The 11,070-nt window shown below is 55.0% G+C and overlaps 1 protein-coding gene across 4 annotated transcripts; it reads left to right on the top strand.

Annotated features, from left to right (window-relative positions):
* Window positions 1-3,416: 3,416 nt before the first annotated feature.
* Window positions 3,417-10,974, top strand: LOC129197819 (methanethiol oxidase-like). 4 transcript variants are annotated; one of them, XM_054806575.1, is made up of 12 exons: window positions 3,417-3,560; window positions 5,365-5,418; window positions 5,834-5,946; window positions 7,067-7,252; window positions 7,765-7,885; window positions 8,214-8,396; window positions 8,481-8,659; window positions 9,082-9,160; window positions 9,474-9,595; window positions 9,696-9,788; window positions 10,040-10,158; window positions 10,283-10,974. In XM_054806575.1, the coding sequence occupies exons 4-12, from the start codon at window positions 7,085-7,087 to the stop codon at window positions 10,443-10,445; spliced, it is 1,227 nt and encodes a 408-aa protein (XP_054662550.1). In that variant the 5' UTR covers window positions 3,417-3,560; window positions 5,365-5,418; window positions 5,834-5,946; window positions 7,067-7,084; the 3' UTR covers window positions 10,446-10,974. The 4 variants fall into 4 exon arrangements, with proteins under 4 accessions (XP_054662550.1, XP_054662551.1, XP_054662548.1 ...); XM_054806576.1 differs by having other exon boundaries at window positions 3,430-3,498; XM_054806574.1 differs by lacking the exon at window positions 3,417-3,560 and adding an exon at window positions 4,771-4,962.
* The last annotated feature ends 96 nt before the right edge of the window (window positions 10,975-11,070 follow it).

Raw genomic sequence — 11,070 nt, 5'->3', positions numbered from 1 at the left:
CCCCAAAGAAACATACGTTCTGAAAGCCACATAGTGCTGCCATCACCCAAGCCAACCATTTGGGTTTAGTAGGGCTTACTGTAAGATTCATGAAGGATTTAAAGAACACATTTAGTAGACACTCCAGTGCAATCCCTTGTGTTTGTTATGTGGCTGGCTTGCTGCCGGTGAGAGCATTGGTTTCAGGTCCTTCAATTCACATGGACAGCATCGTCTTAACACAGTTGAGGGAGAGTAAAGTCAGGCTTTTCACCCAAAGCACTCTGCATACGCTTTATATGGTGTTGGCAAGATGATCTTAGTCCCTTAAAAATTCTCAGTAGACTGTCCTCCTTCGCTCTCAGGTTTTCACAAAAGCAAGAGGTAGTTTTTGGAGTTGTAGATCGTTCTCCTGCTTATCGTGTGCTGTGTAGGATGTCAAATCCCACTCGCACAATGTAAGGCTGTTTGCTGCACGGGACAGCAACCGCTGGCCTCCAAAACCCTGCTGCACACCCACAAGTCTTCCCACTGGATGCCTTGAGCATCTTCTCAGGGGTACAATTTACAGCCAAAACAACAATTAGTTTGGAGGTTGCAAAAATTAAGATACACAGAGGATCCTTCAAAAGTTTTTACCTTTTACGTATCTACTTTGGAAGAATTCAACTTGATTTACTTCCTTTGCTCTTCTCATGGGCAAACATACTGCTGCAGCTCTCTTGTGCAGCCTGGGGGCTGCTGTCCAGCATCACAGTCTCTTGAGTGTGACACCCTGTCCTGACCCTCCAGATCTGCCTCGTTTGAAGGCCTTCTCAGGGGACGTGCCTCCTCTTGAGGTGGCTTTGGAATGAGCCATATCTCACCTACCTTCAGACCTGCAAAGCACTCTGGAAACCCCTCCTTGTGATGGGGCCGAGCACCGCCCACATGAACGCAGGGAAATGCTCCCTTACCTAATGGCCACATCTACGGGGTTGATCGGACAGTCTGCTGTCCCTCACGCCACCAACTGACCACCCTCTCTGACTTGCAGGTGGTCTCACAGCAAGGCGAGGACTCAGCTCCTGCGGCACCATCAGGCCATGCTCTGCCCGAGTTGGATGGACGCGGACATGTTTCTGCTGGTAGGAGCAAACTCTTTCATCCCCCCCCCCAGGTCCCTGGGTCCTGATTTCCATGTTTCAGGGAACGCTGGGCCTTTCCTCACCCTTGTGCGTGAGTTATCCTGAGGAACGTGGAACGCCGTGTATCTGCAGTGGCTGAATGTGCCTTGGCGGTGACTTGGGGTGGCTGAAGTTGATGGATGCCTCTTCTGTTCTCTCTAGTGGTTATTTGGAAGATATTCAACTATATTCAACTTGGCAGCAGCAGCCCCACACATCTGATCTCTTCCCCTCTAGTCTGCAGGCTGCAGCAGATTAATATTGAGATCCCCTGAATGCTTTTTGCTGTGCTTTTGTAACATTTGATCATTTCAGTGTTTAGAAGTTGGGCTGAATATGGGGAACTTCCACTGAGTGTGAATGTGACCTTTTTTTTTTCTTTAAGGGATGTTGCCAGGGAGATGAGGGTGCAAATGTAACTTTCTGGCTCTTTCTTAAAGTATTTTGCAGAGGAATTGTGGATATTGCAGAGGGTGGACAAGGGGGTTGATTAGGTTGTTTTACCATAGATTAAAATATTCCCTTCTGTAATAGATGGACAAACCACTGATACATATTCTGCTGACACAGTCACAGTCAGATGAATAGAGACTGACCAGAAACTCGTACTGAGAAGTGTCAATGAGTGGAACCTTAAATGTTTAGTTAAACAGCATATGTATTCCTGGTTTGCATTTCCATCTCCTTCAGCTGGAGGAAAGAAACCATTCTTGTTTTCATTTGTTAGACGCTCAGAGTCTGATTTGCAGTGCTCATCGGGACCTGTAAGGGAAGTTGCTGCTGCCTGTCTTTGGGCAGAGGCGTGGAAGAGGGGAAGAAGCAGGTCCTGCTCATCTGCCCTCCCCAGCTGCGTGACGCCGCCACTCCTCTCATGTCTGATGGAGCGATTGTGCGGTCGCGGGAGGAGTCGGTTGCCAGAGCTGATCCGGCAGAAAAGTGCACTGCCAAAACAGCGACTCACTGTCCACCTCCCCGTGGCTGCACCTGGCAGGGCCCTTCAGCGGCAGCCTGAAGTCACTGCTCATTACGCGGCCTCTGAAATCACAACCTCAGGATGTGGCTTTCTGGTTGTAGCTGTGGGCTGCGGTGGGGAGGGGTGATCCCACTGCTGCCGCGCTTCTGGCCAGAACTTTCTGCCCCCTCCCCTGTGACTCCTGCCCCACCTAGTCTTGCCCATTATCAAAATTGGAGCGTGTTCTTCCCTATCAGGGCTGGACGAGACGGTCGAGAGGAGGGGAGTAGTTGCCGCCTCGGCGTGGGCTGTCCGGTGAAGCCCCTGATTGCTTTTCCATGCCACGGCTTCCCATCTCTGCCTGCCACAGGAGCTTTTCTTGGGCCGAGAGCAGACCACGCTGATCGTGTTCCCCGCTGGCCATCGCTTGCTTTTGTGTTGGCGTTGCTGAGCCTGCTCTTATCCTTCCTCCTATCAGTCTTAATTAGAAAACTCTACACCCCACAGCTTGGTTTTGTGAGGGATGCCAAAGACGTCACCAAGGAAAGCCAAATAGGATGACCAGCAAGCTTTGTTAATGAGTGGGAGACTAATGAACTTTTTAATTAGCAGGTGTGCGGGTGCAAGAAGAAGGTGCAGTGAGACATGCACGTTGTGGCAGCAGAAGCATGCGAGGAGGCATCAGCCGAGCATCTGAAATTGCCTCTGATGGAGCAGGAGCTTCTCACGCGTCCTCGGGCCGGGGGAGGATAGCCCATGTTCAGCACTCTGGGTCTGCTGGCATTGGCCGGTCAGTCGTTGTTTTGTCAGTGAGGATACGCAGTGGTCTTTCGTTGAGTCTGCTCACTGTTTGGAGATGCTGACGTCCTGTACACATGAACCCTGGTATTACACTTACCCCCTGAAGTCCGGTGTGGAGCCCAGTGCCTTAATCCAGTTTGGCCTGGTGCAGCTGACCTGCCCCACGTGCAGTGTAGCTCTCTGATGCCTCTTTCTTCTGGCATCCTTCGCATCCTTTCCTCTTTACCTTTGCTGTTTTTTCTGACATCCAGGAAGGGTTCCTCTCTCGGGGTCTTCCAGGTCCTGGGTGGATGCCCTGCTCACTTAAATGGGGTGCTCCAGTGCTGTGGAAAAGCCATCCAGAAGTGCCCCATTCCTGTCAGAGTTGATCTGAGGACAGAATTTCTTTCCGTGTGGTTACTCTTGCCCAGGATCTCAACTTCTCCCATGGTCAATAACGTAAGGCTTTGAGCCATTCCTTTGCATGCTTTCTCCTTTTGCCCGTGACATTATTTTAATGCCGTCTCCTTGCCTTACAGTGAACCTTGACGTACGTGGGACGCAGCTTGTCAGTAGGAACCGTACATCGACTGGTGTCACGGAAGTGTCGGGCTGTGGCAGGTACCGATCCCTCTCCCGGCTGCCTTTGCCTCTTGCACCGAAACTGCTGAGATGGATTTCTGGTAAACAGCTCACGAGTTCTTCCGATTGCAGCAATTTGATGCTCCTGGCTTAGAGAAAAGACCGAGAGTTTGGCTGCTCCTGTGTGCGCCTGTCGCATGTTTAAAGCGCCGCTCTGGAAGTCATTAATTACAGCCCTGCTGAGATGGGCTAAGCTGTCCTCTCTTCTGATAGAGATCTCCCGAGGGCTTCTTTAATGGCGCTGTCAGATGTTTCTGCATTCCTGCGTGGAGCAATTACTTCTCCCGTGTAATTTGCCCACTGATTGAGGAGGTCTTCCACAAGATAGGATACTCGTTCAGCTTCCACGACGCTTGGTGTTTTCTTCCTGCTGCACTTTGGCAGCTGGTGGCAGCCAGGCTCGTGGTGATCTCAGGAGGGGACCCTTCTTCCAAAAGGCTTCCCTCCGACACCGTGGTCCCTTTAGCGGAGGTCTCTGCTGTTCCCGTGGGGGTCTGTGGCGGTTTAGGCCAGGTGGCATGGAGTTCCACCACGCTGGTGCCAGGCACTTTGCGGTGTGGGTGCCTGGCATGGAGCCGTGGGTGTTCATGGACCAGACTGGTGGGAGGAGTAAGTGGCCACTGCTCAGGCACCGCTTCACCGCACTGAACTGCCCCGAATCCTCCAGGTTCGCCTTCCCAGAGGTGGGCTGACGTTCCCAGTCGGAGATGCAAACCTGAAAGGCAGCAGGCATGTCTGGCCCTCGTAGGTGCTGCACCAGCAAGGGCGCAGGTTGTACTTCGTAGGGCACCCATTGCTAGGCTGATGGCTTTTCTAGCTCTTTGGGAGCTGTGGACAGCTGCTTGTCTGATGGTGGTATCTGCCCTCGGGCAGAGACGTGCCTTCCGTCAGGGTCCAGGTTTCAGAGGTGCCTTTGGTGGCCTCCGCAGGCTCCAACCGTGTGATTTCCAGGAGGCTGCTGGTGGGGCCGATTATCTAGCTGGGCTTCGCATCCAATCTCGCATGGAATTTGCAGTCACTGCACATTTGTACGGTAGGAACCTGGCTAAGGGGATGGCTTTAATTAGCTTGTGTCTCGGCTGGGACATGGAGGCCTCCAGAGGTGAGGAAGTGCCAGGGGAAGTCAGCAGAGCCCCAGGACCAGATACGGGAGGTTGTGTTTAAGGAAAAGACCTGCATGGAGCAGCAGATTTTCCCTCTAGATCGGTGGTTAGCAACGCGGAAACCAGCCACAGTGCTGGTCTGGCACCTCCCAAAGGCTTCGGAGCGATGGCCCCTCCCTTGGCAGCTGCTTTCTCCCCCACCCCTTTGCCTTGGATATAAGGCCCCCGTGGAGCAGCCCTGGCACAACACAACCTGCTCCAGCGAGGCAGACAGCAGCTGCACCTCCAGTTCCAGCCCCCCTGCTCTTGAGGAGAGTGACCCAGGCGGCCATCGGCATGGGTAAGAGATACTCTGCAGCCTCCCCGCAGCCCAGCGCAGCTCCGAGCCTTGTAGCCCCATCGTGGATCCGGCTCCAGGCACTGCCTGGAGGCTGCAGACATCCCACCTGGAAACCCAGCCCCACCTGGGACTGCTGGGTTTGTTCCTCTGCAGCGCTGCAGGGAGGAGAAGAGTGGAACTGAAGTTTGGTGTTTTGTCCCACTGGTCCCAAAGGTTTCCTTGGTCTCTTGCCTTGGTTTCTGAGGTTTGGCAGTGCCAGAATGACAGGAGCTGGTGGTCACAGAGGTTCCCATTGGCACTTGGGCTGGGAGAAGGTCCTTTGGGCGGGACAGAGTCTTTGGGAGAGGCACCTTTTAGGACAGGGAGGTTTTTCATCTTGTTCTTCTCTTCTTCTCAAACCAGACAGATGCAGACTTCAGTGCTACGACTACCCCACCTGCCCGGATACTGTGAAAGGCAAGTCCTGCTGCGTGTGTTTTGGAATGGGACAGAGCTCCGTGTTAGTGGAGACCACCCTTAATTAACTGCGTATGTGAGGTCCCTTCCCCAAGGGAGAAACTTGTACCTACATGGAGATCCACTTCTGTTGTGCTCTTACCTGTGGGTCAGTAAAGGAACCTGGGTTGGGCAGTTGTCAGTGAGCAAGGAGAGGTGGAGTGGAGTAGAGCAGAGCAGAACAGAACAGAACAGAATAGAGCAGAACAGTTCCAGCTGGAAGGGCCCTACAATGATCACCTAGTTCAGCTGCCCATAGGAAGGTCGTAGCATCCAGAAGAAAGAGTTCCTTCTCATCTGAGGGCCTGTTGAAGCTTTTCTTTTCCTTTCTGGCGGATTCACGGCATGTTTTAACACGAGCTTTCCATATCCCCAGCTCCCAGAGAGGAGGTTGCCTACGTGACCTGTACCTACAGGGAAACATGCATCGACCAACCTGACTTCCTGGCCACCGTCGATCTCAACCCCAGATCTCCATATTACGGCCAGGTACCTGTCCCTCGCCTGGGTTTTTATCGGGCCGATGACCAGCTGCTGGCTCTGCGCTTCTAGTGCCTCCGGATTCAGGACATTTACGCTTTGTGGCTGGGGGAAAATGGGATCGCTTGGCAGCCACTCTGTCGTGCCTCTGTCTGTTTATGCCTCGTGCCACCTTCTCTTCCTGCATCTTGCTGTCTGGTCCACCCTGGCTTGACTCTTGGCCCCTGCCGCCTGGTCCTGTCCTGCCAAGACCCATCTGGGGAACCACTTGGGAGTTTTGTCGTGACAGGTCTACTTCTTGCTTCTCTGCTGGTGTTATGCGCGCGAGAGGGACGTTGTCTGCTCGGACTCTCACCTTCCTGCTCTCTTTGCACCGTCCTCTGTGTGCTTGGCCCTGGGCGAATCATCTCGGTCTCTGTGTCCCGGGGACAAGTCGGCTCTGACTCACTTCCCAACTCATTTCCAGAGCATCTTGGTGCTGCTCGTGAGCTTTTGGGCAGCTGCTCTGAATCACCCTGTCAGTGGCTGCTCAGCGTGGAAAAGGGGCTCCAGCGACCCAGGGGGGTTAGGGTATCCAGCCCTCGGCAGAGCTCAGCGGGTTTCTAGTGCTGCAATTTCAGGGACCTTCTGCTGGGCACTGTACCAGCCTCTGGGCTGTCACCCGAAACGGGCCGTCAGCATTTACTGTCTCTGAAGGCTGCAAAGACAGGCTGCCTGCATCAGGGGGGTGTGTGTGACCTGATGTGTCCATGGCTGCAAGAGCTTAGAAGAAAACGCGCGTTAAAGCCCCTACAGGCTTCCGAAAGTTTTTAAGAGGCTATGAGCTGCGCTCTTAGGAGCAGTTTGCAGGGCAGTGCACCAGTTTTGTCAAGGTGATAGTCGTCATTTCTTCTTGGGCCTCATTTTCTGAACTTGGGATGGGGAATTCTTGAAAGCACGTCCAGATGTGTGAGCTGCAGGCAGCACCCTGACAAAGAGCAGCGGGCAGTGCCAGGAGCAGCGTTGTCCTCCCCGTCTCTAGAGGCAGTCCCAGCTGCAGTCGAACGGAGGCTCCCGCGTCAGGAGGAGCTGGCAGCGTCAGGGTCCCCATTTCCCCGCTGAGAACCCTAACTCTACCTTGACTGCCTAGGTGATCCACCGCCTGCCCATGCCCAACCTCAAAGACGAGCTGCATTCCTCGGGGTGGAGCGCTGGCTGCACCTGCTTTGACAATACCACAGCGAAAAGGAACAAGCTGATTCTTCCCTGTTTGATTTCTTCCCGCATATACGTGGTGGATGTGGGTTCACAGTGCCGGGCTCCCAAGCTGTGTAAGGTACGCCTGGGGTGATTCACAGGCGAGTTTCTGGGAAGGAGTTGGGAACTGGTGCTTCTGGAATAAAAGACGGGGAAGAAGGGTTCTCTCTTCATCTTCTCTTCCACCCTGATTTGAGAGAGCTGGGTCACGTTTGCCCCTCAGCTCTCTCCTTTTCGGACCAAGGGAGGCTCCGGTCGGGGTTGCGTTCCCTTCTGTCCGCCTGTTGTGTTCAGGGAGCGTCTCCTAACTGGAAGTCAGGCAGCACACCACGCTCCCAAAGAGCGCTGGGACAGACACGCTGTTCCGCGCTGGGCGTTGCTGCGTTCTGGCTGTTTGTGCAGAGGCAGCTCAGAGGCTTCTGTGCTCCTCTGCAGGGGGGAGCATGGCCTGGCAAGGGTGGCTTCTTGGGGAGAAAGCTCCTGCAAGCGTCAGGGGTTTTCAGAAGCCTCCAACGGCCAAAGGCTTTGCCGGGCAGCGTGCAATGAGCCGAGCGGTCGGAGGCTGACGTGTGCGTGTGTCGCCTTTTTCAGATGATTGAGCCGGTGGATGTCTTCTGGAAGTGCAACAAGGGATACCTCTGCGTAGTTCATAGCCTGCCTAATGGTGACGTGTTGATCTCCAACATGGGAGATCCAGCTGGCAACGGGAAAGGTACGTTTTCCTGTAATCAATCCAATAAGGTCATTGCCACTAGAAGAATAACAAGCTTAGACCCTGCCGACTTTCAGAGCTGAAATCCCTAAAGTGACTGTTAAGTCGGGATTGGTTTTGGTCCCCAAAACTTCTGCTTAGCACGTACGGGCATCGACAAGCACATCCCTCTACCCAGCAAAGAGCTGCAGAGCCTTTGCAGCCGAGTATCTCAGGGAATAAAGCCTCGTTAAGATCTTGGCCGTTTGAGTTCGGCTCATCCAGAAAACCCCTTCCCGGCTCAGAAGCGGAGCAGGTGATTGTCACGCATCCCCTTTTTGTGTCACAGGGGGATTTATTGTGCTGGACGGAGAGACCTTTGAGCTGAAGGGGAACTGGGAAAACGAGTGTGAGGCCCCGCCGACTGGATACGACTTCTGGTACCAGCCGCGCCACAACGTCCTGATCAGCACTGCCGGATTAGTCCCAAAGCGCGCGGGATGTGGCTTTAATCCCAACGACTTGAAGAAAGGTGAGGGAATAGGAATAGAATTCTGGGGAGGGGTTCTTCTCCATGGGCAGCCCCCTCTTCTGACGTGTTTTTCCTTTTTGTCAGGGGTCTTTGGGCGCCGCCTGAACGTGTGGAACTTGTCCTGCCGCACCCTCACGCAGTGCTTTGACCTGGGGGAGGACTCTCTGCCCCTGAGCGTTAAATTCCTCCACAACCCCGACGCTGCCGAGGGATACGTCAGCTGCGCCCTGAGTGGCATCGTCTACCGCTTCTACAAGTGCGAGGCAAGTGTTCTGCCAGCAGCCATGGTGAGCTACAGGTGGTGGGGACAGGGACGGGAGGAATTTGGGTCGCAGGGAGAGAGAGGGAAGCGTGTGGGGAGGGCAGAGCCCAGACCCTGCTTTGAGCACGAGCGCTGGGATGAGAGGAGCCTGTTCTTCCCCGAGGGTAAAGGGGGAAGCCCATCGTGACTAGGTGGGACAAATGTCTGGGGGCTCGTTGGGGTGCTGAAGGCCTGCCTTGCTGGTGGCATCACAGGATGCTGTCCCTCATGGCGCCTGCTGCGCATAGAAGCTGGGGGCAGCGGTGTCCTTCCTCAGGCAGCTTTGCCGAGCTGTGCGGGCGTGCGAGTGCAGGGCAGCGCTCTGGCCTGAGCAGGCAGGCAGGAACGCGCGCTCACGGTGCGGTGCCGGTGTTTCTGGTGCAGAGAGACAACTGGTCAGTAGAAGAGGTGATTCGGATTCCGGCCAAGGACGTGACGGGATGGATTATGCCCAAGATGCCAGGTTTGTGTGCCCTGGGGCGGTGGTTCCTTTTTCCTCCCGCAGCGTTGTGCTGTGCAGCCTGGCAAAGCCCGCTGCTGATGCTCAAAGCCTTGCTGGGTGAACACGAGGGAAGGCTGGTCGGAGGGACTGAGGGGCTGTGCACACCCCCAAGAAGACGCTGCTGCCCCAGCTGGAGCCCGTGGGCTTGGGCAGGTCTCCTGTGCTGGAGGCACGGCAGGCAGGGTGGTGGGGCGAGACGCCAGCCGGGGCTCGATGCCAGGCGGGTTTTCTGCCGATGCTGCCTTCTCTGGAGCTCTTTCTGTCCGTGCACTAGCCTTCACAGTCGACCTCATCATCTCCATGGACGACAGGTACCTGTACCTCAGCAACTGGCTGCACGGAGACATCCGCCAGTATGAGCTCTCCAGAAGCTGCAAGCCCCGGCTGGTGGGACAGGTAAGGCAGGAGCAGAAGGGCTTGTGGCGTGGGGTTCCTGAGCGGGATCCGGTGGCGGTTGGATGACAAGGCAACACGTCTCCCGCTGCCTCGCGTACAGGTGTTTGTGGGAGGCAGTATCCTGCGAGGCGGACCCGTGACCGTGTGTAGAGACGAAGAGCTGAAGTGCCAGCCGGATCCCTTGGTGATCAAGGTGAGTTCCGTGGTCTCTTTGCCCTCTGTCGTCCTTTGGGCTTTGGCTCTGCGCTGCTCGTTCTCTGCCCAGGGTTTCTGGGGTAGGTCTCCTGTGCAGTCGCCCGCATGTCTGCGGCGCCTGGGAGCTTGGCTGTGTTAGGAGGGGAGGCAGCCGCTCTGCTCCGCTCCGCTCGGCTCCCCTGCTCCTGCTCGTGCTTCCTGCTGAAAGGAAGAAGGCAGTAACGTCACTGGTGTCTGTTGTGCCTCCAGTGCAAGAGAGTGTACGGCGGCCCGAGTAAAATGCAGCTCAGCCTGGACGGCAAGAGGCTGTACGTCACCAACTCCTTCTACAGCACATGGGACAAGCAGTTCTACCCGAACGTGGTCAAGTAAGAGAAGCTGGGGAAGAAAGGGGCCTCTCTTGCGTGGCCTCTCTGCCAGAAACGGGCAAGGCGCCCCATGGGGGACGGTAGTTTGCTTGTCTGTAATCGCTGCGCTCTTGTCCCCTGCCAGGGAAGGCTCTGTCATGCTGCAGATTGATGTGGACACGGAGAAGGGAGGCCTGACCGTGAACAAGAACTTCCTGGTGGATTTTGGAAAGGAACCCAACGGGCCTTGCCTTGCCCACGACATCCGCTTCCCTTGTGGGGATTCCACCTCCGACATCTTGGCCTAGGCGCCATGCGAACGACTCCCCGCTTCCCTCTCTTCTGTATTGCGGCCGTTAGAAACGAGCGTAGGGTAATTGGGTCTGGGGGTCCCCGCTCATCGCTGGAGTCTAGATTTCTGCTAACGTGAGCTACGGAAGCTCCGCCTTGTTGCGAGGGTTGGGTTCAGGCAGACCAGTGAGCAAAGTCACACGGCAAGTTTTCATGTTGTTTTCAGTGCAAAGCAACCCCTGGGTCCGATTCACAGAGCAGAGCCCGGGGCCGTTGCTCAGATCTAGAGGTGTGCAGTGCACACAGTGCCTTTTGGCAGAAGAGAAGTGCCCAGTTCGTCTGAGTTACCGTTCTTCAGCCAGGTCGTTCCTGGATAGTCTTCCCTGGCACGAGAGCGCTCTTGGCTCGTCTTCACGGGCTTGGGTCGGTCTGCGTCATGGCTGAAGGAGAATGAAGTGCTTTATTTTGAAAAGAGGTGCCTGTTTCCTGACACTGGTTTGCTGTTGTATTCTGCTTTAAACAAGAATAAAACTGTTCTTTGCATCAGCTAGATCTTCACGTGCCTTATTTCATTGAAGCCTTTCTATGTTTTTTTTCAGCAGTGGTTAACGATTAGGTCAGGGTTTTAGAAATCCCTATAAT

This window comes from Grus americana, chromosome 29 (assembly GCF_028858705.1).
Source record: "Grus americana isolate bGruAme1 chromosome 29, bGruAme1.mat, whole genome shotgun sequence".
In the NCBI taxonomy this organism is placed as follows: Eukaryota; Metazoa; Chordata; class Aves; order Gruiformes; family Gruidae; genus Grus; species Grus americana.
Note: the sequence above shows the minus strand (reverse complement) of the source record. Positions and strands in the feature narration are given on the sequence as shown.